Raw genomic sequence first — 24,097 nt, 5'->3', positions numbered from 1 at the left:
TAACTAGTACTTAAATGAAAACAGAGAACTAAATACTTAATGATAGGCGATCATCATGTATGGCAGTTTTCTATTATAAATATTTTGAACTAATTGAAGTGATTTACTTGGTGCTGTAATGATATGGGTCTTGAATGTGAGGATAGAATTCAGCTTTGGAAGCATCTACATGTACTATTTTATAATAATGAATCCTAGCATTGGTTTGTGGCAGTTTGTCATGGCCATGATAAGATGATATCTAACGAAAGCAGAATATAACATTAACAGGGGCCGGGCGCGGTGGCTCAAGCCTGTAATCCCAGCACTTTGGGAGGCCGAGACGGGCGGATCACGAGGTCAGGAGATCGAGACCCTCCTGGCTAACACGGTGAAACCCCGTCTCTACTAAAAATACAAAAAAAAAAATTAGCCGGGCGAGGTGGTGGGCGCCTGTGGTCCCAGCCACTCGGGAGGCTGAGGCAGGAGAATGGCGTGAACCCAGGAGGCAGAGGTTGCGGTGAGCTGAGATCCGGCCACTGCACTCTAGCCTGGGCGACAGAGCAAGACTCCGTCTCAACAAAAAAAAAAAAAAAAAAAAAAAAAAACATTAACAGGGTATCATCTATCTGTCAACCTATTTTGTCTGTTGAAAATCTATTCTAGGCCAGGCACAGGGGCTCACACCTCTAATCCCAGTGCTTTGGGAGGTGGAGGCAGGAGAATTGCTTGAGCCCAGGAGTTCCAGACCAGTGTGGGCAACATAGTGACACCCTGTCTCTATAAACAGTTTTTTTAAAAATCAGCCAGGCATGGTGGCATAAGCCTGTAGTCCTAACTGCTTGGGAGGCTGAGTTGGGAGGATCGTTTGAGCCCAGGAGGTTGAGACTGCTGTAAGGAGTGATTGTGCTACTGCACTCCAGCCTGGGCAACAGAGTGAGACTGTCTCAAAAAAAAAAAAAAAAGAAAGAAAGAAAGAAAGAAAAAAGAGAACCAGTTAGGAAAGGGTAGGTATATGTAAAATAGGTAAAGGATGAGAATCAATCGGAGGAAAGCACGCCAAACAGAAAGACAAGTTCTCAATCCTGCCCATGGATTTAATTTGCAGCTTGGCTTTCAAGCTTTAAACTGTCTTCGGCCTGGAGTTGGCATTTCACCGAGTACCCACCCATGTATGCCTAGGCATTTGGCGGCCTCCTGTTGCTATCATTACATTTAGACATGGGCATACATACTTTGGATGCTGCTATTCAATACTCATAGTGATCAAGTTATTCTATATGTGCTACTTTTTAATGCTTAATATCACTTTTTATGTTTAATATGGTTTATAATTTTTATTTTAGAGTACAAAATAGGATATAAACAAAATAAGAGGTAATTAGCATCAAAGGAGTACTTTTCATAATTATCCTTTATATTGTAAATCATAAATGATGTAGAAAACAATACATTTATTGTGCAAATAGGATCATGACATTAGTGGAAGTAAAATTTTTTACATATAAAGTAATCACTATTTTTTCTATTATATTAGTAAATATATCTGTGATATTCACTGATCTATTTAGTACAGGGCTATAACCCCTTGAAGAATTTAATTGAATTTAAATTAGGAAATGTTTAGTTACTACGTAATTTCCCTAGTCCAGATTTTTGACTGTGGAATGGAAAGGAAGGGTTGAACCTGAAAGATTTTTTTTTTAGGAAAAATTGTCAGAAGTGTGACTGAAAGGTAATTGCCAGTTTGAAAGCTTAGAAGATGAAAAGGATGCCAGTTCTGTTGACAGAATGAAGCCATTAGGAGAAGCTGATAAGGTGTAGGGATGGGTCAGAGTGAGGATGGGTTCTCTTTTAGATTTGTTCAATTTGAGTTAATGATGGGTCATCTGGGTGGGAATGTCAGTTAGAAACATGGAGTTTGAGGATGCCTAAGAGTGGTCAGGGCTGGAGATGTTCGTTTGGCATTATCAGCACTGAGGTGATACTGATCATGGGAAAGTCAATGCGCCTTCTAGGGAACTGAGTGTAATCTGAATGTTAAGTGTCAGAGTTTAAAATCATTTCTTTAGGATATGTTTCTCTGCCTGGGCTAGATTAAAGATTAGATAGGAAACCTTTAAATCCCTGATTATTTGTAAGACACACTTGTTACTTCAAGGTCAGGAATTTTCTCATCAATTTTCAATGCTTGTGTGTTATTTTATTAACTAATGGGTTTTTGAAAATAGTGACTGCATGTTGAGGGCTTGAAATGCCCCATCCCCAAATGCTTTAGGAGTAATCAGGTAATCAGCATTTTAACAGACTTCAGTATGTATGTCGATTCTTGGAGTCAAATGCCAAGAGTTTTGGAAATGTTAGGAATTTTATATCAAAAGGAGAAGATTGTGCCATCACCACCTGATGGAAAATGTATTTTTGATCAAATGGAAGACAAACTACTAATTCATATGTTGATTGTGTTCCACTGTGTAAACAAGAACATACATAGCCCTTTTGTCCCTGTCATCTTTATGAGGGCAGAATCTCCAGTGGTTAACATGGTGGTAGTCACGTAGTAGACATTCAGTGTATATTGGCAGAATGGATGAATAAAACAGAAAATAAGTATAGAACCAAGCACTAGCATGAAACTGTCATTTAATTCAAAGAAAAGTAAAAGAACACATGATTTAAGAACAGTAAACACATACACAGTGATTTAAGCCATATACCATAAGAAAGTTCTGAAAAACATGGATAAGGAATTGTGTTTTCTGACCAAGCAAAATGGGGAAAAGATGTGTTATGATGATAGAGATTTAGCCAAGGGACTTTTAGGGAAATGTTTCTTTTCTTTTTTTTTTTTGAGATGGAATCTCGCTCTGTTGCCCAGGCTGGAGTGCAGTGGCGCTATCTCAGCTCACTACAAGTTCCACCTCCCGGGCTCATGCCATTCTCCTGCCTCAGCCTCCCGAGTAACTGGGACTACAGGCACCTGCCACCGCACCTGGCTAATTTTTTGTATTTTTAGTAGAGTTTGGGTTTTACCATGTTAGTCAGGATGTTCTCGATCTCCTGACCTCATGATCCACCCGTCTCGGCCTCCCAAAGTGCTGGGATTACAGGTGTGAGCCACCGCGCCTAGCAAAGGGAAATGTTTCTTATCTGGATTTTTAAAAATACACAATTGTCAACATAAGTTAAAGTAAGACATTATTCATAGATATATATAAAATATGTATTTTTATAAAGAAATATTGGCCCCAATCCATTTATGTGGAATTGATGGTCTTCATCAAAATGAATCTAACGCTGTTCTTCTACTAGTTCTTCTACTAGTAAAGTGACTTAATGAGATAGGAAACAAAAAAGAAAGGTTCTGTTTTTGCAAGAAGGAAAGGGCATTATGGTTCAATACCTTTACTTAACTAACCTTTAAGTGTTCAATTAACATTTAAAGGAAATAAAGTTTTGGAAGTATTACAGAATCATTCCCAAAATGTAAAACGTAGTTAAAAGCATGTGGTCTATTCATAGAAATTCCTTCGCATAACACTGACAGTCATCAGAATGTAAATTTGTGATGCATAAAAGATGAAGAAAACTCTGCTCAATCAGTGACATAGTTGCTGCTTTCTTTTTTGCTGTTTTCTTTGTGAACTTCAGTTCATTGACATTTTCTAGGATGAAACCTTCATACTTATCCAGAATTGATCTTTTAAACACAAATCCTGAAATATTTGAAAACAAAATATATGCACAGTAGTAAGCAGCAGCAGGGGGAGGGAGACATTGAAGGGCTTGTGCCTTGAAACTTTCCAGGATATTTGCCTATCAACTCACAGTTTGTCAGAATCTGTTGTACTTAAAAATTTATCACTTCTAGCCTTTACTACTATGAACAGCCTTTCACTTATAGTGAGCATAAAGGGTGGTCTTCGACTATTAACTCACCTTTGCAGTTTATTTAGAGAACAGAAGCAATTGTTGTATCAACGAAGCATTAAATTCAAAAGCTATTTTATTTTTCTTTTAAGTACAGAGTTTTGGGGCAATATGAATTTTACAGTTCAACTGTCCTAGCCTGATCTATGTCAGTTCACCTGTATTTTTCTTGCTCTTGCTCATAGCTGCTGTTGCAGGACCCTGACTCTTATCAAAAGTCTCAACATTAGATGTTTCTAGAGGTCTCAGGGAATAGCTTACACGTTCTCTGAATGAATTTTGCCAGCTTCCATGTGGCAACTGTGGGTTCTTGTTTTGATCCTCTCCCCTGGGGACAACTGTGTGTGGGAAGAGGGGAGGAGTTTCCCACGGGGCACAGCTGGTGGTGTATTGAAGCCTTCTAGGTGCCAAGGGTGTGGGGTGTTCTTTGGCAAAGTATGGGAACATGTATTTTTTTCCTTGCTTTCCTTTTTAAATGTACTTGATTAGAGGAGTACCAAAGCAGTGCTCTTCACACAGTTCTCCTTTCCACAGTATTCAGACATCTGACCACGTTGGGGATGAATAGTCTGGGCCTGGAATCACATCCGAGAAACAACTATAGTGCACTCAGAATCACCCTAACTCTTTCCAAATTGCAGGTTTTCTCACTGGACTAATCCTGTCTGCTTGCTGCTTGACCTCTCTTCCTTTAGAAAATGTCTTTCCTGGGAGCACCCTTAGTCCACCACACAGACAGACTTCAGGCTGATTCCTAGGACTCTGTGTATCAGTGTCAAGCTGTGCCTTGAACCCCTGCCTTTTTTCCATTTTCTCTGTTGGTATGCTTTTGATGAGTAGGTGAAGTGGAGGTAAATGAATACCATTACATCTCTGTCTCTATGTATTATCTTCCTTCCTCTTTTATTTAGGAATTTATGGGAATGAAAAAATACTACTACCCAACCTTGTACTACATCTTTGTCTACAAAGCTTAGTATATACATACATAAAAAAATCAGATATGTTTAGGCATTGACTACAAGGACCACTTGCAACATGAGATCCTACAGGTAGGTGACTCATAAGAGCAATATGTACTATCGTGGTAGTCTGCATCTGCTGCACATTTGAGAGTGAGTTTTATTCTAATTTGCAAGTACAACCTACTAAACAATGGCAGTTATATAAGCTTATAACTCATAAGATGATATTCAGAGTCAGAATACATCCAAGGCCACTAAATGTGTTAAATATTTCATACAGCTGAATAGAGAAAGAAAAGATATGTCACCTCCCACTGTGGTGCCTTCATTCTGAAAATAACAGGTTACCTATAGCTAGAAGAAAAATAAAATAACAAAAGTTTCACATTCCCAGCTAAAATTATATTTTAGGCTTGATTCACTCCACAATACTTATTTTCACAGTTATAGCTTAAAATTGAGGTGGAGATTTTTAAATATGCAGAATTGATTTTAAATAATTTTAATGATCTTAATCTTTCTAATTTGATTTCACTGTGGTGAAAATTATGCAAGTTACCAAACTGAGTCTTTGTTTTTCTTAATAACATACATACTTCACAAAAAAAATCCCATCAGTAGAAACAATTTTTAAAAACAATTGAGTAATTTCCATGCATCAAAAATATTTGAAAAAATGGAAATAATATCTTGATATTTACTTACCTTCTTATTCTATAAGAGAAAATAAAACTAATGGAGCAAAATAATGGATGCCCTTGATTTCATTTTAGTATTCATATATGTGGTTATATCCATATTTATATTTAAGTCAAAGGGTGCAATATTTTAGAACGGGTCTCATTGATTAGATGATTGGTGCCATTGCAGGCCCAGAGCTTAATGGAAAGGCAAAATTGAGTGGGAGGAGGGAAGAGATAAATGAGGAGAACAAAAGGGTACTTATAGTGGAGGTATAATATTGTGTGTTCCCTACCCTAGTTATCTTTTTCATTGTGGAAAAATATGTAACATAAAACTAACCATTTTACCCATTTTACGTGTATAATAAAGAAGCATTAAGTACATTTGTGTTGTTGTACAACCATTACCACTATTTCCAGAACTTTGTCATCATCCCAAACAGAAACTCTAAACCTATTAAGCAATAGCTCCTTATACCCTTCTACCCCCAGCTTCCGGTAACCTCAATTCTACTTTTTGCCTATTGTTGATACTTCATATCAGTGGAATCATACAATATTTGTTCTTTTATATCTGTTTTGTTTTACTAAGTGAAATATTTGCAGGGTTTATGTTATGACATGTGTCAAAATTTCATTCCTTTATGACTAAGATTCCATTGTATGTACATACTACATTTTATCAATACTTCTGCTGATAGACAGATGGGTTGTTTCTACCTTCTGGATATTGAATAATGATGCTATGAATATTTGTGTACAGTATCTGTTTGAGTTCCTGGTTTTAGTTTTTTGTGTGCATACCTAAGCGTATTAGAGTTTTCCAAAGAAACAGAACCAATAGAGTGTGTGTGTGTGTGTGTGTGTGTGTGTGCGCGTGCGTGTGTACATAAAGAGATTTATTATGAGGAGGTGGCTCACTACATTATGGAAGCTGAGAAGTCTCATGATCTGCCATTTGTAAACCGGAGACCCAGGAAAGCCAGTGGTGTAAATCTGGTCCAAGTCCTCAGTCGGAGGGCTTGAGAACCATGAGAACTCACGGTGTAAATCCCAGTCCAAGGACAGGAGAAGATCAATGTCCCAGCTCAAGCAGGCAGACAGGAAGCAAAAGGATGAATTCCTCCTCCTTCTGCTATTTTGTTCTGTTCAGGCCCCCAAATGATTGGCTGATTCTCACCTATACGGGGGAGGGGGCAATCAACATTACTGAGTCTACCAATTAAAATGCTAATCTCATCCTGAAACACCCTCACAGACATACCCAGAAATAATGTTTAATCTGAGCACATCTTTGCCCACTCAAGTTGACACATAACCATCATATTAGGGGTGGAATTTTGGAGTCGTATGTTAATTCTGTGTTGATTTTCTGAGGAACCACCAAATTGTTTTCTATGGGGACTGCATCATTTTACATTCCCCCCAGTAACATACAAGTGTTCCTGTTTTTCCACATCCTCACTAACACGAGTTATATTCCACTGTTTTGAAAATAGCCGTTCTTCTGAGTGTGAGAGAGTATTTTATTGCAGATGCTATTGTAAGTTGAATAGTTTTACTAATTTCTTTTATAGACTGTTCATTGTGAGTGCATAGAAATGCAAACTGTTTTTTGCACATTGATTGTGTACCTTCAATTTTGTTGAATTCATTTATTAGCTCCATCAGTTTTCTGCGGATGATTTAGTGTTTCCTACATATAAGATCATGTCATCTGTGAGCAGAAATACTTTTACTTCTTCCTTCCCTAATTACATGTCTTTTTGTTTCTTTTTTGCCTAATTGCTCTTGATCATGGTGTATACTCCTTTTTTTATGCTGCTGAATTCAGTTGGCTAGTATTTTTTGGAGGAATTTTACATTTGTATTAATAAGATATATTGGCCTAGAGTTTTTTTGTAGTATATTCTACCAACCTCCTTATCAGGGTAATGATGGCTGCATAGAAAGAGATAGGAAGTTTTCCCATCTTCATTTTTTGGGTAAAGTTGAGAAGAATTGGTATACATTCTTCTTTAAATATTGGTAGAATTCATCAGTGAAGCTATTGGGTCCTATGCATTTCTTCATGTGGAGGTTTCTGATTACTGATTCAATCTACTTACTTGTTATAGATCTATTCAGATTTTCTATTTCTTCTTGTGTCCATTTTAGTAGTTTTTTTTTAATTTCTAGGAACTAGTCTATTTCTTCTAGGTTATTAAAATTTTTGGTAAATAATTGTTCATAATTTTCTCTTGTAATTTTTTCTTTTTATGAAATCAATAGTAATGTCCACTTTTATTTCTGATTTTAATTACTAGAGTTTTCTCTTTTTCTTAAACTCATCAATCTAGCTAAAGGTTTGTGGCATTTTTTGTTTGTTTGTTTGTTTGTTTGTTTTGATCCTTTTCAAAGAACTAACTTGATATTGCTTGGCTATGTCCCGACCCAAATCTCAACTTGAATTGTATCTTCCAGAATTACCACATGTTGTAGGAGGGACCCAAGGGGAGGTAATTGAATCATAGGGGCCAGTCTTTCCCGTGCTATTCTCATGATAGTGAATAAGTCTCACGAGATCTGATGGGTTTATCAGGGGTTTCTGCTTTTGCTTCTTCCTCATTTTCCCTTGCCACTGCCATATAAGAAGTGCCTTTCGCCTCTCACCATGATTCTGAGTCCTCCCTAGCCATGTGTAACTGTAAATCCAGTTAAACCTTTTTTTTTTTTTTTTTGAGACGGAGTATTGCTCTGTTGCCCAGGCTGCAGTGCGGTGGCATGATTTCAACTCATTGCAACCTCTGCCTCCCAGGTTCAAGCAATTCTCCCACCTCAGCCTCCCGAGTAGCTGGGATTACAGGCACCCACCATCTCGCCCGACTAATTTTTGTATTTTTGTACAGATGGGGTTTCACCATGTTGGCCAAGCTGGTCTTGAACTCCTGACCCCAGGTGATCCGCCTGCGTTGGCCTCCCAAAGTGCTGGTATTACAGGTGTGAGCCACTGCGCCTGTCCTTAAACCTCTTTTTCTTCCCAGGCTCGGGTGTGTCTTAATCAGTAGCATGAAAACGGACTAATATACAACTTAATATACAACTTTTGGCTTGGTTTCATTAATTTTCTCTATTGGTTTAAAGTTTTCTTTTTCTTTTCTTTTCTGTTTTTTTGTTTCTCTTTTTGAGACAGGGTCTCACTTTGTTGCCCAGGCTGGAGTGTAGTGTTACAATCACAGCTCAATGCAACTTCAACCTCCTTTGCTCAAGTGATCCTCCCAAGTAGCTGGGACCACAGGCATGAGCCACCAGGCCTGGCTAATTTTTGTATTTTTTGTAGAGACAGGGTTTTGCCATGTTTCCCAGTCTGGTCTTGAAGTCCTAAGATCAAGGGATCCAACTGCCTCAGCCTCCCAAAGTGCTGGGATTACAGGCACGAGCCAGCACACCAGGCAGGTTTTAAGTTTTCTATCTTGTTTTTCTCTAATCTTTGTTTCCTTCCTGCTATTAGCTTTGGCTTTAGTTTGCTCATCTTTTTCTAGTTCCTTAAGATGTACAGTTAGTTTATTGTTTTGAAGTCTTTTTTTTTTTTTCTTAATGTAGACATGTACTGCTATAATGTTCCCTCTTAGCACTGCTTTCACTGCATTCCATATGTTTTGATATGTTGTATTTGTAGTTTCATTCCTCTCAAGGTATTTTCTAATTTTCCTTGTGGTTCTTTCTTTGACCTATTGGTTGCTTAAAATTTTATTTATTAATTTCTGCATAATTGAGGATTTTCCACTTTTCCTTCTGTTATTCCTTTCTAGTTTCATTCACTTGTGATCACAAAGATATTTTGTATGATACTAATTTTTTAAAATGTATTAGGACTTGTTTTGTGGCCTGACATGATTATCCTGGAAAATGTTTTATGTGCACTTGAGAAGAATGTACATTTTGCTTTTGTTAGCTGGGGTGTTTTGTATAAGGCTGGGAGGCTTATAAACAACAGAAATTTATTTCTCACTATCTTGGAGGCTGGAGGTCCAAGTTCAGGATGTCAACATAGTTGGGCCCTCTTCTGTAGTTGGGCCCTCTTCTGGGTTGCAGACTGCTAACTTCTCATTGCATGCTTCCATTGTGGAAAGACAGCAAGCTAGTTCTCTGGCCTCTTCTTAACAGAGAACTAATTGTACTTGTGAGAGCTCCACTCTTACGACCTAACTGCCCCTCAAAGGCGCTGCCTTTAAGAATAATCACGTTGAGAATTAGATTTCAGCATAAGGATTTTGGAGGGACACATTCACTTCATACGAGTCATCAAATTTGAGCATGCATCAGACTTCATCACTTTTGCTTGATTCTCCATTAAAAGTAGGAATGCATTGTGTACTTAAATATAGACATTGTAGGTAATGGGAGATGTTGTGCAAACCAAGTGTAATTTATAAGATTGAAGATGATTCCAGGTTTTGAAAAATTATGAATAGTAGAGTTGATCCTTTCTTTTTTATTATTATTGTATATAAGCAAATTCTACATAGTATTTTTCTGTTTTTAGTTTAGATTGACTAATTTTATGACTAGAAACAAAGTCTAAAAATTATTCTATATGTTTAAGTCCCAGAAGTTTACTCAATTTTGGAATACCATTTATTCTTATATGATCTTTTATTCAATATGTATATGCTATATTGTACAAATACCAAACAAGTTTATACATTTTATTCACAATTTATTGTAGTTCATTTTTAGGTCAAATTTTGGAGGGGCGGGGAAGGGCTGATACTCTGGTACCATAACAGAACCATAATCAGAAATTTCCTGTCCTAATTAATCACTTTCATAATTGTTAATGCATGTTTTAAAATTCTGATACTAAAACACTAAACTTTTATACTTTTATTTCTTTTTAGAACCTTGTGAAACATCTTCCTGAGCAGAAGATACTCAATGAATTAGCAGAGCTTAAGAATGAATATGATGACCTCTGTGAGCCTGAACAATTTGGAGTTGTGGTATGTATCCAACATGAGGGACCACAAACTCAGCTGGGAGGTTAACACTTGCCAGAAACAGTGAAAAGAAATATTTCAGTTATCAATTATTTTTTCATTACTGTATCGCTACATAATTTAATATAATATTGGCTGTCAGAAAAAAATCCTTTTTTACCTATTGTTATTTGTCATGGCATTGAAAAATAATAAAATATTCTCACTCATAAAATACTTCAAAATATCCCAGGGGATCTTTTGTATAACAGTGCCAATTTTTAATTCTATTAATATATCCAAACAGTATACATTATTATTATGTGGGCTATTTTTCCTTCCATTTAGATCTTAATGTTAGAATTTGACCCCCCAAAAATAGGTTAAAATAAAAGGATATTTACTAGATAATTAGCAAAGTAATAGAGACTCTTTTTCTAGGGTATATATCGTGTCAGAAAAAGTAGAAGGATTTTAGATTTCATATAGTGTCATTAATTGATTTAAAGCTTGAAACGTGCTATTTTAGTTGGGAAGAAAATCTTATACATCATGTCTTGAAATCATCATGTAGTTAAATTATTATTAGAATGAATTATTTTTTCTTATCCTGCCCTTCATATTAAGGGGTACAAAAGATGAATAAGTATAAATTTTGAATTCCAGATTATAGTTATATATTAAGTATTCCCCAAACTGACTATTCAAATAGTTGACAAAAAACAAAAACAAAAACAAAAAATGGCAGGAAAAGAGGGCACTATGATTTATTTAATTTCTTGGAGAAAAAGCTATTTTTTACTTAGGTGTTCAGTGCAAGTTTGTTTGCCATATGAATAAATAGCTCCATTATGGTCACCAACTTTACCCTGGCTCCCTGAACATTTTCCATTTGCATACTAAGAATTTAAAAATTACCATTGGACCTAATAGTCAAACATTTTCAGCCTTATCCAAAATATTCTGTAAACTTTTAAATAGTATAGTATGTTAGAATTGATCTAATTTGATACCTTGCAGTTTAAAAATCCTGTTTAAAGTCAAACTGTGCTAGATGGGACTGAGCATGTTCCTTTTGAACATGTGCAATAAATGCTCACCCATATTTAGAGTTTATTAATTTTGAGACATGGCATTGACTACACTTATGTAGAAGGATTCTGTCAAATTCTTGCAAAGAAAATCAGGAATGTATAATTGGGATCAGATAGAGCATATAATGGCATCTGAGAAAGGTATTTATTTCTCTTATTTTTGAACAAGGTGAATTAACTAAATTCTAAATTTGATCGATATCATTTGTTAACTAAAAGCAATTTAGCACAATATTGAGTAATACAATTATTTAGACCAAAGTCCACATTTGAAGCCTGAGCTGCTTGGATTCATATTATAATTGAAGCAAGGCTATATATCCCTCTGAGAATTCAGCTGTGTCATGATGGTTATGAGTTTTACAGTAGGTATACTACACAATTTCTCTGAAGTCATTTTTTTTTTTTTTTCTGAATGCAGTTTATCTTGGAAGATGTATTAGTTTGCCAAGCAAGTCCTTTCAAGAGGCATATCCTTGGTACCACACTGAGGAAATGAAGTTTGGGGACATAAAAAGCAATATACCTTCTGAACTAAAAGCAAAATAGAAAATGGAAGAGATTTCTTGTTTATGCACATAACCATAAATAATTCTGAGGCTGTGTGTACATGAAGTAACCTAGTCCCCTTATTTACTCTCACCATTCTTAGCTACATGTCTGTGGGGGGAAAAAAGTTAAGGACATTACAAACTAGTTTACACCATGTAAATTACCTAGGATAGTATCAATCAGGATTTGCCCAATAAAGTTTAGCTGCATTCACATCAAGGAAATGTTTTTTTAAACAATGATATACGTTAGTCTTTTAAACGTGTACTTTTCAGTGTTTAGAACAATATTATGTATAAAATGGACGGTAAATAAATGTTTATGGAATTGAATTACAGGACAATTATTGAGCCCAAGTCTGAGCCTGAAATTAGAAAGTAGTATAATTTAAATCTGTAACAATAGAAATTCTGCTAAAACTTATTTCTCTAGGTGTATGCTGAAATTCAATTCACTTCTGTGTGTATACATCCAAACACTTTTTAACCCTTAAACATATATCAACAGCCCAATGTGAGGACAATTTTGGAAATTGTTTAATAGAATCATCTGCAGTAATGAGAGAGGCTCCAAACTGGAAAGGCTCATTGCCTCTGCTCTCTTCTCTTGTTAACATTGTTAGTGTATTTATCACATGATTTCTATATGGAAAACCTCCAGTATCTCCCTGAATTTACAGAATGAAATCCAAGCTCCTTTACATTCTCACTGTACTTCTGACTATCTTGCTTTCTTTCTTTCTGTTCCCTTTGGTGAAGTGAGTCAATTGGTATCTTTTTGACATTTTAGCCTTTACCTCAATCAGACTCTCACTGCCGTTTTAACAGTTATTTCACTCGCTCCCTATTCTGCGTCCTTTCATTTTTCCATAGTGGCCATACCATACCTTTCCTTCTCTCCTCAAGTCTTCTGTCTCCTCCCCATTCTTTTAACTTACCACGAACATCCTAACCTGTTACTTGCCAGAGAATAAAGACATCACTTTGACTTCAGAACCTCCAATATCTCTTCTACCTACAAAGTTTTCTCTAGCTATATATCTTTTACTTACTCATTCTGTGTCAAACCTCAGAAAAAGAGGAGCTCAGTTATCATTAACATTATTGTTGTTGCTATTAGTATGGATAGAAACAAAATAAATATTGAGGACTTAACTTGTCAGATTCTATGAGAAGCATTTTTACTTCCACCAACTTAGGTATTTCTCACGACAACCCGGTGAGTTTGGCACTATTAATGGCTCCATATTAAGGATGAGGATGCCGGGTGTGTTGGTTCATGCCTGTAATCCTAGCACTTTGGGAGGCCGAGGCCAGAGGATCACCTGAGTTCAGGAGTTCAAGACCAGCGTGGCCAACATGATGAAACCTCATCTCTACTAAAAATACACAAATTGACCAGGCGCGGTGGCTCTCGCCTGTAATCCCAGCACTTTGGGAGGCTGAGGTGGGCGGATCACCTGAGGTCAGGAGTTCGAGACCAGCCTGGCTAACATGGTGAAACTCCATCTCTACTAAAAATGCAAAAATTAGCTGGGCGTGGTGGCAGGCACCTGTACTCCCAGCTACTTGGGAGGCTGAGGCAGGAGAATGGTGTGAACCCGGGAGGCGGAGCTTGCAGTGAGCCAAGATAGCACCACTGCACTCCAGACTGGGCAACAGAATGAGACTCCACTTAAAATAAATAAATAAATGCAAACATGAGCTGGGCACGGTGGCACATGCCTGTAATCCCAGCTACACAGGAGGCTGACGCAGGAGAATCGCTTGAATCTGGGAGGCGGAGGTTGCAGTGAGCTGACATCAAGCCCCTGCACTCCAGCCTGGGCCACAGAGCAAGACTCCGTCTCAAAAAAAAAAAAAAAAAGAGGGAGGAGGAAACTGGGCCCAAGGAAGATTAGTTTACTTGTCCAAGGTCACACAGTAACTAGTAGTCACAGAATTCAAATGATTCAAATGTTAGCAGTCTGTATTTGTAGCCAGTGCTTTAGCCACTGTGCTCCTGGGTTGTGGGTATGTGGGTGTGTATGTGATGCTCTACTACATGCTAATCTTCTCACTTCAGTTTTGGGCTTTGTTATGCACTGCCTACTTTAGGTGGTAGTATTTCTTATTTGCTTTCCTTCTGTTAGTTATTTTATTACTTCCTCAATTTGTCAGTTTCCACTCTGCTCTGCTGTTGAGAAAAAAAGAAAATCTTCAGTCATTTGCTGCCTGGAAAGGAGTGGATAGATGGGTGGATGGATGAATAAAAATCCTTCCTGACTGAGGTTTCTGCTTGCTACTGCCTTCTCTCCATTTCCTAGCATCAGTTTTTTTCAAAGATCAGTCTCCTTTTTCTCTCTACTTCCTTAGCTCTCATTCACTGTCCAACCAATGGTGATCAGAATTCTGCCTTAAATAATGCATTGAAATTGAACTAGGAAAGTCCCTTAAATCCTGTTCACATCCAAAATACACATCGAGTATACTCACTTCTCTTTGTCTCCATCACCACCATCTTAGCCCAAGCCAGAATCATCAGTGCAATTAACCATCACAATATACATTTATCTTGTTTTTCCCACTACCACTTTTGCCCTTCTCCAAATCCGTCTCGGCACAACTCTTAGTATGATGTTTCTAGAGTGTATCTGTATTGCATCATAATTTTTATCTGCTTAAAATACCAGTGCTGTTCTATAGCACTGAAGCTAAAGCGTTAACTTCTTACTGTGACCTAGAATATACTATCTGGTCTGGCACCTGCCCACCTCTCCTACTTTTATCACCTGCTATTTGGCCTCTTGCTCACTATGCCTCAGCCACATTTTATTTTTGAACTTACCATGTTCTTTCCTGCTCAGGACCATTGCACATGCTGCTCTTTTACTCCCGCTTGTTGCCTCCCTCTCTTGTTTATACTTCGAGTCATAGCTTAATTTTTGCTTTCCCAGTGGTACCGTCATTTGCCTTTCAGTCAGAAATAGATCTCCCTACTAAATTCTCCCAGATTACCTTTCAAATTTTCCTTTCTAGAAATTATCATGGATTTTAATTAAATGTTTATTTATGAGGTTACTTCTTGACTGTCTATAATCCCAACTATATTGCAAGTTCTATAAATGGATGAGTCATGTTGATTTTATTCACGTGTGCTTAACAAATATTTCTTGAATGCATTTGCATGAATGGAAAATCAAGTGGACTCTTTCAGTCCTATCTTATTCTGTATCTATGTGACATTTGATAACATAAAAGAGTTTAAGCTCCTTTTCGAAACCTTTCCTCTCCTTAAACCATAAATAGTATTTCCCGATTTTTTTTTTTTTTTTTTTAAGAGGCAGGTTCTCTCTCTGTCCGCCAGGGTGGAGTGCAGTGGTGAGATCATACCTCATTGCAGCCTCGAACTCCTAGGTTTTAGTGATCCTCCCACCTCAACCTCCTGAGTAGCAAGTTCCACCATGCCTGGCTAATTTCTTTAAAAAGTTTTCTGGGCTGGGCGCGGTGGCTCAAGCCTGTAATCCCAGCACTTTGGGAGGCCGAGACGGACGGATCACGAGGTCAGGAGATCGAGACCATCCTGGCTAACACGGTGAAACCCCGTCTCTACTAAAAAATACAAAAAGCTAGCCGGGCGAGGTGGCGGCGCCTGTAGTCCCAGCTACTCGGGAGGCTGAGGCAGGAGAATGGCGTAAACCCGGGAGGCGGAGCTTGCAGTGAGCTGAGATCCAGCCACTGCACCCCAGCCCGGGCGACAGAGCAAGACTCCATCTCAAAAAAAAAAAAAAAAGTTTTCTGTACACATGGAGTCCCGCTGTGTTGCCCAGGCTGGTGTTGAACTCCTGGACTCTAGCAGTCCTCCTGCTTCAGCCTCCCAAAGCACTGGGATTATAGCTGTGTGCCACCATACCTGGCCTTATTTCCTGATTTTAATGCTCTAACTCTGTGTAGTGCCCTGTAGTGTTTCCATGATTATCTAACTTCTTAGATCATAGACACAAAATCTCATCATCTCATCAGTTAGGGTTATAAATATGCCAAAAATTAGATTACTCTTGCAATATTCATTAAAATAATGATAATGAATAATTAACACATTGGCTGATCGAGGTGGCTCACATCTGAATCCCAGCACTTTGGGAGGCGAGTGCAGGCAGATCGCTTGAGCCCAGGAATTTGAGACCCGCCTGGCCAACATGGCAAAACCCGGTCTCTACAAAAAATACAGAAATTAGCCAAGCATGGTGCTGTGTGCTTATAGTCCAGCTACTTGGGCGGCTGAGGTGGGAGAATCACTTGAGCTTGGGAGGTAGAGGTTACAGTGAGCCAAGATTGCACCACTGCACTCCAGCCTGGGCAACAGAACCAGAACCTGTCTTAGGAACAAAAACCAACAACAAAAAAACAATAAAATTGACAAAACTGGGGGAAATTGTGAAAGAAAGAAAGTTATCTAAGGCAGTAACTAAGCTACTAAGCTTTCTCTAACCTTTGGGTTTTTTTAGCAGCCACATCATTAGGTTTGCTTATAATCATGTGCAACCATTTGGAAAAAAGAGAAAAAAAAAAAAAAATAGAAAAACCCAGAGACTTTTCCTCTGTCTAGAGACAGATTCTGGTAAGGGAGATATGCTCGCTCCCACATATTCTGTGATCAATAATCTCGTTTAGGGATAGATTGGCTGCATAGCTTCCCACTGACTTGTCCTCCAACCTGCCTCCCACAGAATTGAATTTGGTACATCACTGTAATTATGTGCTGTACCTTTACTGGGAAAAAAAAAACACACAGATTTTTGAAAGCTCTGGCAGTTAGAACCCTCAGCAGGAGCTTTTAGACTCTTCTGAGTGTCTTTGCAGCTCAGCTGTTCTCAAACCTCAGAGCTATGGAAGTTCCCACTTATCTTGCACAGGGGATGGAGACCCATACTGTGTGTATCTATTAAACTAACACACCTTCTGAGGAAAAGAAGGCAATAATTAGTTCTCTTAGTAATCGGGACTTTGTTTTTCTGACTTCAAAATTACACTTATTTTTCAATTAAAAACATTCTAAAGCTATAATCTAACAAAAAATGTTGAAATTGGCTTGGGCGTAGAAATCTTCATTATAGAAAGCACAGATTACGTGATGTTGCTGACAGCACATTTAAATTTTTTTGGACAAATATATGAAGTTGGGAGGAGAGGATTTATGCATATAGTTGGAAGTACAACTGTAAATTTACTGTGCTTTTTAATTTTTTAAAAGCCTCGTAAGAGCTTATGAGCTATAAAGATAGCTTAACCAGGTGAAAAGAAAATTCTTAAAAGCTTTTTTTCCTTCCACATATCATCAAAGGCAATTAGTTTGGATAGAAAATTGTAAGTCCTCTGTTCCATTAATATCAAATCATTTTTCACTTTTGCATATTCAGTGTGAAAATTGCATTTTTTCTTTATTTTATATGCCTGCATTCAGAATATTAAGTGTTTCGATATGTAATGCCCTGATTGTTTCTATTTTCATCACTTTTGTAAATATTATTGCTAGCTCTTACTTCCAGATGTATATTCATTTTATCTGAGAAAAAGCTGCTTTAATAATTTTGAGATCAGGTAAAAGAAAACTCACCATGACTCATTCTCAAGTACGTGTATTTATATTCTTATCCCTCTTATTAACTTCTCATAATAGTCAATATTTTGTGACAGAATTTCTTATTTCCATCAGCTTTTGCAATAAAATGAGGTAAAATAAAACCACCTGAAAATTGAATATTCAAATTAGGTCAGTAGATGTCAGTTAATTTTGCTATTGATTGGTTTTCATTAAATTTTTAAAAACTCAAAAGTTAACCCTTTCATTTTTTCCACCCACGTATCACTAATTCCTAACACCACCATAGAAATTTTGATGACTGTGGCCAGGCACGGTGGCTCATGCCTATAATCCCAACACTTTGGGAGACTGAGGCTGGTGGATCACGAGGTCAGGAGTTCGAGACCCGCCTTATCAACATGGTGAAACCCCGTCTCTACTAAAAATACAAAAATTAGCCGGGCATGGTGGCGGGTGCCTGTAATTCCAGCTGCTGAGGAGGCTGAGGCAGGAGAATCATTTGAACTCGAGAGGCGGAGGTTGCAGTGAGCCCAGATCGTGCCATTGCACTCCAACCTGGATGACAGAGCGAGACTCTATCTCAAAAAAAAAAAAAAAAAAAAAAAAAAAAAAGAAAGAAATGTTGATGGCGTTCTTGGCCTGAAACATGTTTTCAGAAAGGTGTTTTAAAATTCTTGCCTAACTTTTTAGTGCGATTCTTCGAGTTTATAGTGCCTTTTGGGGCACACAATGTTATTGTATTCTGTTCTAAAGACAAGTAGATGGTTGTTGATGGGTAATTCCACATATTTTTATCTTTGGGGAAATATTCTCTACCAGTACATCATTATTTTTCTGATGTAGAATCAGTTTTCAACACTCAGTTTTTTCAAGGCTTCAATTCACAGATTAAGTATGACCCTTTTCTCTCATGACATCTAATATACAAACATTTGGCATTGACTCCATATAGTTGGTACACTTGTATTGGTTATTTTGTCCAGGCTAGGTACTGGATTTGCTACAGAAAGTATTAGAATGAGTATAAGTAGGAGAGGTTCTGCCCTGGAGAAGGTCATTGTCTAAAAGAAGATAGAAGTATTTACTTTATAGGTGTCATAAATGCCCCTGCCTTATTTCCACAACTCCAGGCAGAAATCTGGACAGTATTGACTCTGAATCTCATTTCCGTAGGCAGTTCTGCCTTCTATGAAACTTAAGTCCGTTCTCCTTTAATGTGGTTTCATGATCATTCTTTTTGTTATAGTCACAGATACAAAATGATTCTGTATATTCAATGGGCAGTGGATCAAAAGAGTAACTATTTGGAAAAAATACCTTGTAGCAAATATGTATTTGTTACAAATGTATCTGCTAATTCTAATGAATTCTGAACATTATGTTTTGAAGGGACTGGGGGATCAGTTTTGCTCCCATATGATAGGCGTTAATGAAATATGTCTTAGAAGTGAAAAGGAAAGATGACAGAAATAACCCTAAAGGCCACACCTGACCATAGGACTGCCATGTGGCCATCTCCTTTCCCTTCACACATGATTTTTACATTTATGCTCTTTTCCTTTCTCGGAGGATTCGTAGGTTAGTTGGGTAGTAGATCAATATTCATGAGCTGCGTACGTACTAAAGTGTGTAAAATTCAAATTATATAAACAAAACTGTATCTAACTCTTTGGGGAAATAACCCACTTGTAGTTGCTCTCACTAAAGCTGTCAATGCACTTCTTTTATTTTTTTTTAATATAGTGAAGATCAGCTAAAGAAATGAGAGCCACTTGATGTGATTTGATAGACAAGTACATCGTAACACAAATAAATCCCCTATCTAATACAATACCCTGGTCAGCATCCCACAGCACTTCAAGGAATGAATTATAAAACAAAGGATGCCAGTCAACTAAAATGCTGCGAGGGACTACAACTAAATACAAACACACATTTCAGCAGAGTTTTTATTTTATTTACTTATATCACTTAAGTGCACTCAAGTGTCTTTATGAGACATGAGCCTTTTAATAATGGTATGTGTGGCCGGGCGCGGTGGCTCAAGCCTGTAATCCCAGCACTTTGGGAGGCCGAGACGGGTGGATCACGAGGTCAGGAGATCGAGACCATCCTGATCTACACGGTGAAACCCCGTCTCTACTAAAAAATACAAAAAACTAGCCGGGCGAGATGGCAGGCGCCTGTAGTCCCAGCTACTCGGGAGGCTGAGGCAGGAGAATGGCGTGAACCTGGGAGGCGGAGTTTGCAGTGAGCCGAGATCGCGCCACTGCACTCCAGCCTGGGCGACAGAGCTAGACTCCATCTCAAAAAAAAAAAAAAAAAAAAAAAAAAAAAAAAAAAATAATGGTATGTGTGGCTGAGGATGTTGCTCAGTGCTTCCTATTATTTCTAAGCTTAGTTATCTAGGACATCTCCTTACATATCCAAATCCTCTGATGGAGTTTCAACTGTTTCTATCAGTGTACACTGGTCTGATCATAAAAATTCACACTTATAGTTGCAAAAATTATGTGGTTATGATCAAAATGTACTGGTTTGTGGCTTTTGTTAAGAGATGTACGTGCATAGCTTGCCTCCTCCATCATCTCTTGATTTTGTAATAATACAATTTTAATAATAACATTTCTAATGGTAGATGTATATTATGAATTAAAAATAGCTAAATAAAGCATGATACTTAGAGTGGATAATGAGAGCTGTTCTTCACTGAGCCCTGGAAATATATTTCTTAATTTTGAATGAGAGAAACTTTCCATTGGGTTTGGGAGAACAGAGAAGGATCCCGGTTCCTTCATACTGACAATTTCTGAGGATGAATAAAGAATGTAATAACGACAGTAACTATTGTTTTACAGTGTTTACATTGTGTCAGTTACTATGACAGGAGCGATACACATAGTATCACATTTAAGTTCTAATGCATCCTGTATAGATGATTTAGTGAATACATTTTCATGACGAGGAAATACTTAGAAACTCCAGGTAACTTGCAGTAGGTCATACAACTAGAAAGTGAGGCCCAGTGAGGTCGCTTACATCTGAAATCCCAGCACTTTGAAAGGCCCAGGTGGGCAGATCGCTTGAGCCCCATGAGTTCAAGACCAGCCTGGGCAACATGGCACAACCCCATCTCTGCAAAAACATACAAAACTTAGCCAGGCATGGTGGTGTGTGCCTGCGGTCCTGGCTACTTGGGAGGCTGAGGTGGGAAGATCGCCTGAGCCCCAGGAAGTCAAGGTTGCAGTGAGCTGTGATCACCCCACAGCACTCCAGCTTAGGCGACAGAGTGAGACCCTCTCTCAAAAAAGTAAAGTGACAGAAGTGTGGCTCAAACCTATGTCTGTGTAACTACAGTGTCCCTGTTTCTCCTACTGCAACTTACAGTATGGGTCTGGAAAATCCAGATAATTGTTACCCTCTCTTTCCTGGGTTTAGAGAAAAAAAATTCTCTAAATCCTGTTCTTGAAAAAAAAAGCTCTATGGGGCTCTGAATTTGGGCTAAGATTGGGCCTTGGTGACCTACCTGGAAGCTAATGAATGACCTTACATGTACTTCATGTTTCCCCACATCAGCCTGCTGTTATACCTCTTGAAACTATGCATCCTCTTCTTGACCCAGCATTTTACTGAATATTGTGTTTCCTATGTATATAAATGAAGCCATTCATTCATTCATTTTACAATGGTTTATTTTTAAAATCACTTTTCATCTTTATCACCTGCCATGTATCAAACCTTGTTGTAGGAGATGAATCAATGGAGAATTTTTGCCAGATCAAAGGGCAACTTTGAACCCCTTACGGTATACAACTTCTTCCGAAAAGCAGGCTGACTGATGATAGATTAATATCTAGTAATAGCAGTTCAACAAAGTTAATTCCCTAACAATTCTGGTTTGACATTATAACTGAAGACATTATTTTGTGGAAGTAAAATATTACTATCAGCTATTAATTTTGTTGAATAGACAATTGTCCTTGGGAAAAGATCTGGAAAATGGTTAGTCAGCTAAGTAGTGCTTTAAAAATCAATCAGCACATATTGATATACTCAAGACCCTGTACTAGGTGTGCCACAAGATGTAGCTTTTGACTCTTTTTTCCTTTTTTTTTCTCTATGCAGTCTCCTCATCAATGACCTTACCTCCCATAGCATCTATTCAGATAACTCCCAAATCTGCCAACTCCAATACTTCTAACCCCTAGAACTATAGTTTCAAATCCTAGCAGATATCATAATAATAACAAAAATTCAACATGTCAGGAAAGCAATTTTATTATTTCCCTATCATGTAGGTATCATTTTACTATTTTTGAGAGGATTTGAGAGGGATCAAGGAGAACATTTAGTCTGTGTTAATAATCCAAGCTTGAAGTACATAAAATTATGAGTTTCTATAGGGTGAGCATGGAAAATAAGGAACAACTCTCAGAAATTCTGCAGGTTAAAATATTGGTAAGGATTGGTATTATTATAACTAACATTGTGTTTACTATGATTTGAATATCACTTCAAGATTTGGAGTCTTGAATGGGAAAATAAGAGCATCGTTGTTAGAAGTAAGATGCCCTATTTGATGTCTGACAAGATGGTCAACTGAATTTACTTAAATGCCAATACAAATTTTTTGTTGCAGCCAGGCAATACTTTTCCTTTATGGAACTAGCACTTTTTACTCTGCCTTCCCACAGCTGTAGAGGCAGAGCCTAAAAAAGAAGAAAGTAAACGTGTGGATCATTTATTTTGACTCCCTTCTTTTCATCAAAACAAGACTGCTTTACAGGAATTTCTCCCACTTTACGATGGGGAAACGTAAGGCCAGAAAATTAGGCAGACTGTTTTCACACAGTCAGATCACATGACAGTTTCCAAATTCGGTCTCATTTGACTTAGTTGCTACTAAGCTACACCTACCTGCCCTTGCTGCCTTAGTCCCTGATTGGCTTACTGGAATTTAAGTAGCAGCAGATCAGGGAAAGCAAATCCATCTACTCTCATTCCCTGAAACAAACAAACAACCAAGTGACAAACTGTACCAAATTAGCACCTCCTTCTACCTTCATTATTGCCGACATTGTTCTGTCTCACAACAGACTTCAAACTTTGGAGCCATCTTTGACTTTCTCCTGCTATAACTGATTGGTTACTAAGTCCCATTTATTCTTCCTTACTTCTATCTTTTATATCCATTGTTTTCTTTATCTTCCTACTGTCAACATGCTACCTCATTACCTGTTTCTTGCACCATTTTGCTAACTTCCTGATGGTCTCCCTGCCATTAATCTCTCCTTCAACCAATCATAGTTACTTCTCCTAATAAGACTCAAGAGGCAGTGTGGGGTAGCGGTTGAGAGTCTGGAGTCTGTAGCCCAAAGGCCTGCATTCAAATCTTTAGGCTTCCAACATACAATTTGATTTTGTGCAAGTTACTGACTATTTGTTTCACTTTTCTCATCTTTGGAATTAAAATAATGATAATCAAATCAGTTAATAAATATATAAAGGAAATGTTGAAAAAAGTCTGGCACAAAGTACTTAATAAATGTTAATTGCTGTTATCATTGTTACTATTATTATCAAAGCATACTTTCGTTATGTAATTTTAATTGGAGCTGATATTTTTATAAAAAGATCAAATCCATGTTCTCTGAGTTTGTAGACCAAACATTGTAGGCTAATACAAAACATGGAAAGGATAAGAATATGATTGAAGGCACATGATATAGGAACTGAAGAAGACTAAAAGCCCACATACGCCTAAGGGTTTTGTTCCTTGTCTATCTGGTACCGAGTGCACCCTGGTGAACAGGGCCCCTATAAGCTCTGCAAAGTATGACCAGGAGAGCAAGTGCGTGGTCACTGGCAGCTGCTCAAAGCAACTCTATGGCTTTTTTAGTCACCAGGGAGACTAAAAAACTACTCCCTAAACATAAAATGATAGAAAGCATGCTTCAGTGCTAGTGATGGCCAGTTACCAGTAAAAGGAAAGGAAAAATAAAGTGGGGAGGGATTTGGAGACAGAGGTAGAGGCAGAAATGAAGGCAGAAAAATATATAAACTCAGAGTGATTCCCACACAAATATACACAAAGAGACCTGCAAATTCATGGAGACATAGACTTTGATGTGATTAGCTTCCACTTCTGTGGCCTTTACCTGGACTCTTTGGATACTTTGTTTCACATTCTGCCCCTAGGTATATACATCATATATATCTAGCCTATAAACCTTTTCTCACACCATTCTCTCTCTCTTTTCTCTCTTCTCTTCTCTTCTCTTCTCTTCTCTTCTCTTCTCTTCTCTTCTCTTCTCTTCTCTTCTCTTCTCTTCTCTTCTCTTCTCTTCTCTTCT

At 37.8% G+C, this 24,097-nt stretch overlaps 1 protein-coding gene across 6 annotated transcripts in view; it reads left to right on the top strand.

Annotated features, from left to right (window-relative positions):
- The window catches only part of DIAPH2 (diaphanous related formin 2), a 927,958-nt gene that overhangs the window by 403,755 nt on the left and 500,106 nt on the right, over nt 1-24,097 (top strand). For all 6 annotated transcript variants that reach the window (XM_026452159.2, XM_026452160.2, XM_026452157.2 and 3 more), the window contains one exon: nt 10,438-10,539. In XM_026452159.2, the coding sequence (XP_026307944.1) occupies nt 10,438-10,539 (102 nt within the window). The remainder of the gene's footprint in view (nt 1-10,437; nt 10,540-24,097) is intronic.

The sequence above is a fragment of the Piliocolobus tephrosceles genome, chromosome 12 (assembly GCF_002776525.5).
Source record: "Piliocolobus tephrosceles isolate RC106 chromosome 12, ASM277652v3, whole genome shotgun sequence".
Classification (NCBI taxonomy): Eukaryota; Metazoa; Chordata; class Mammalia; order Primates; family Cercopithecidae; genus Piliocolobus; species Piliocolobus tephrosceles.
The sequence above is the reverse complement of the archived record's forward strand: the minus strand, read 5'-3'. Positions and strand labels throughout refer to the sequence as shown.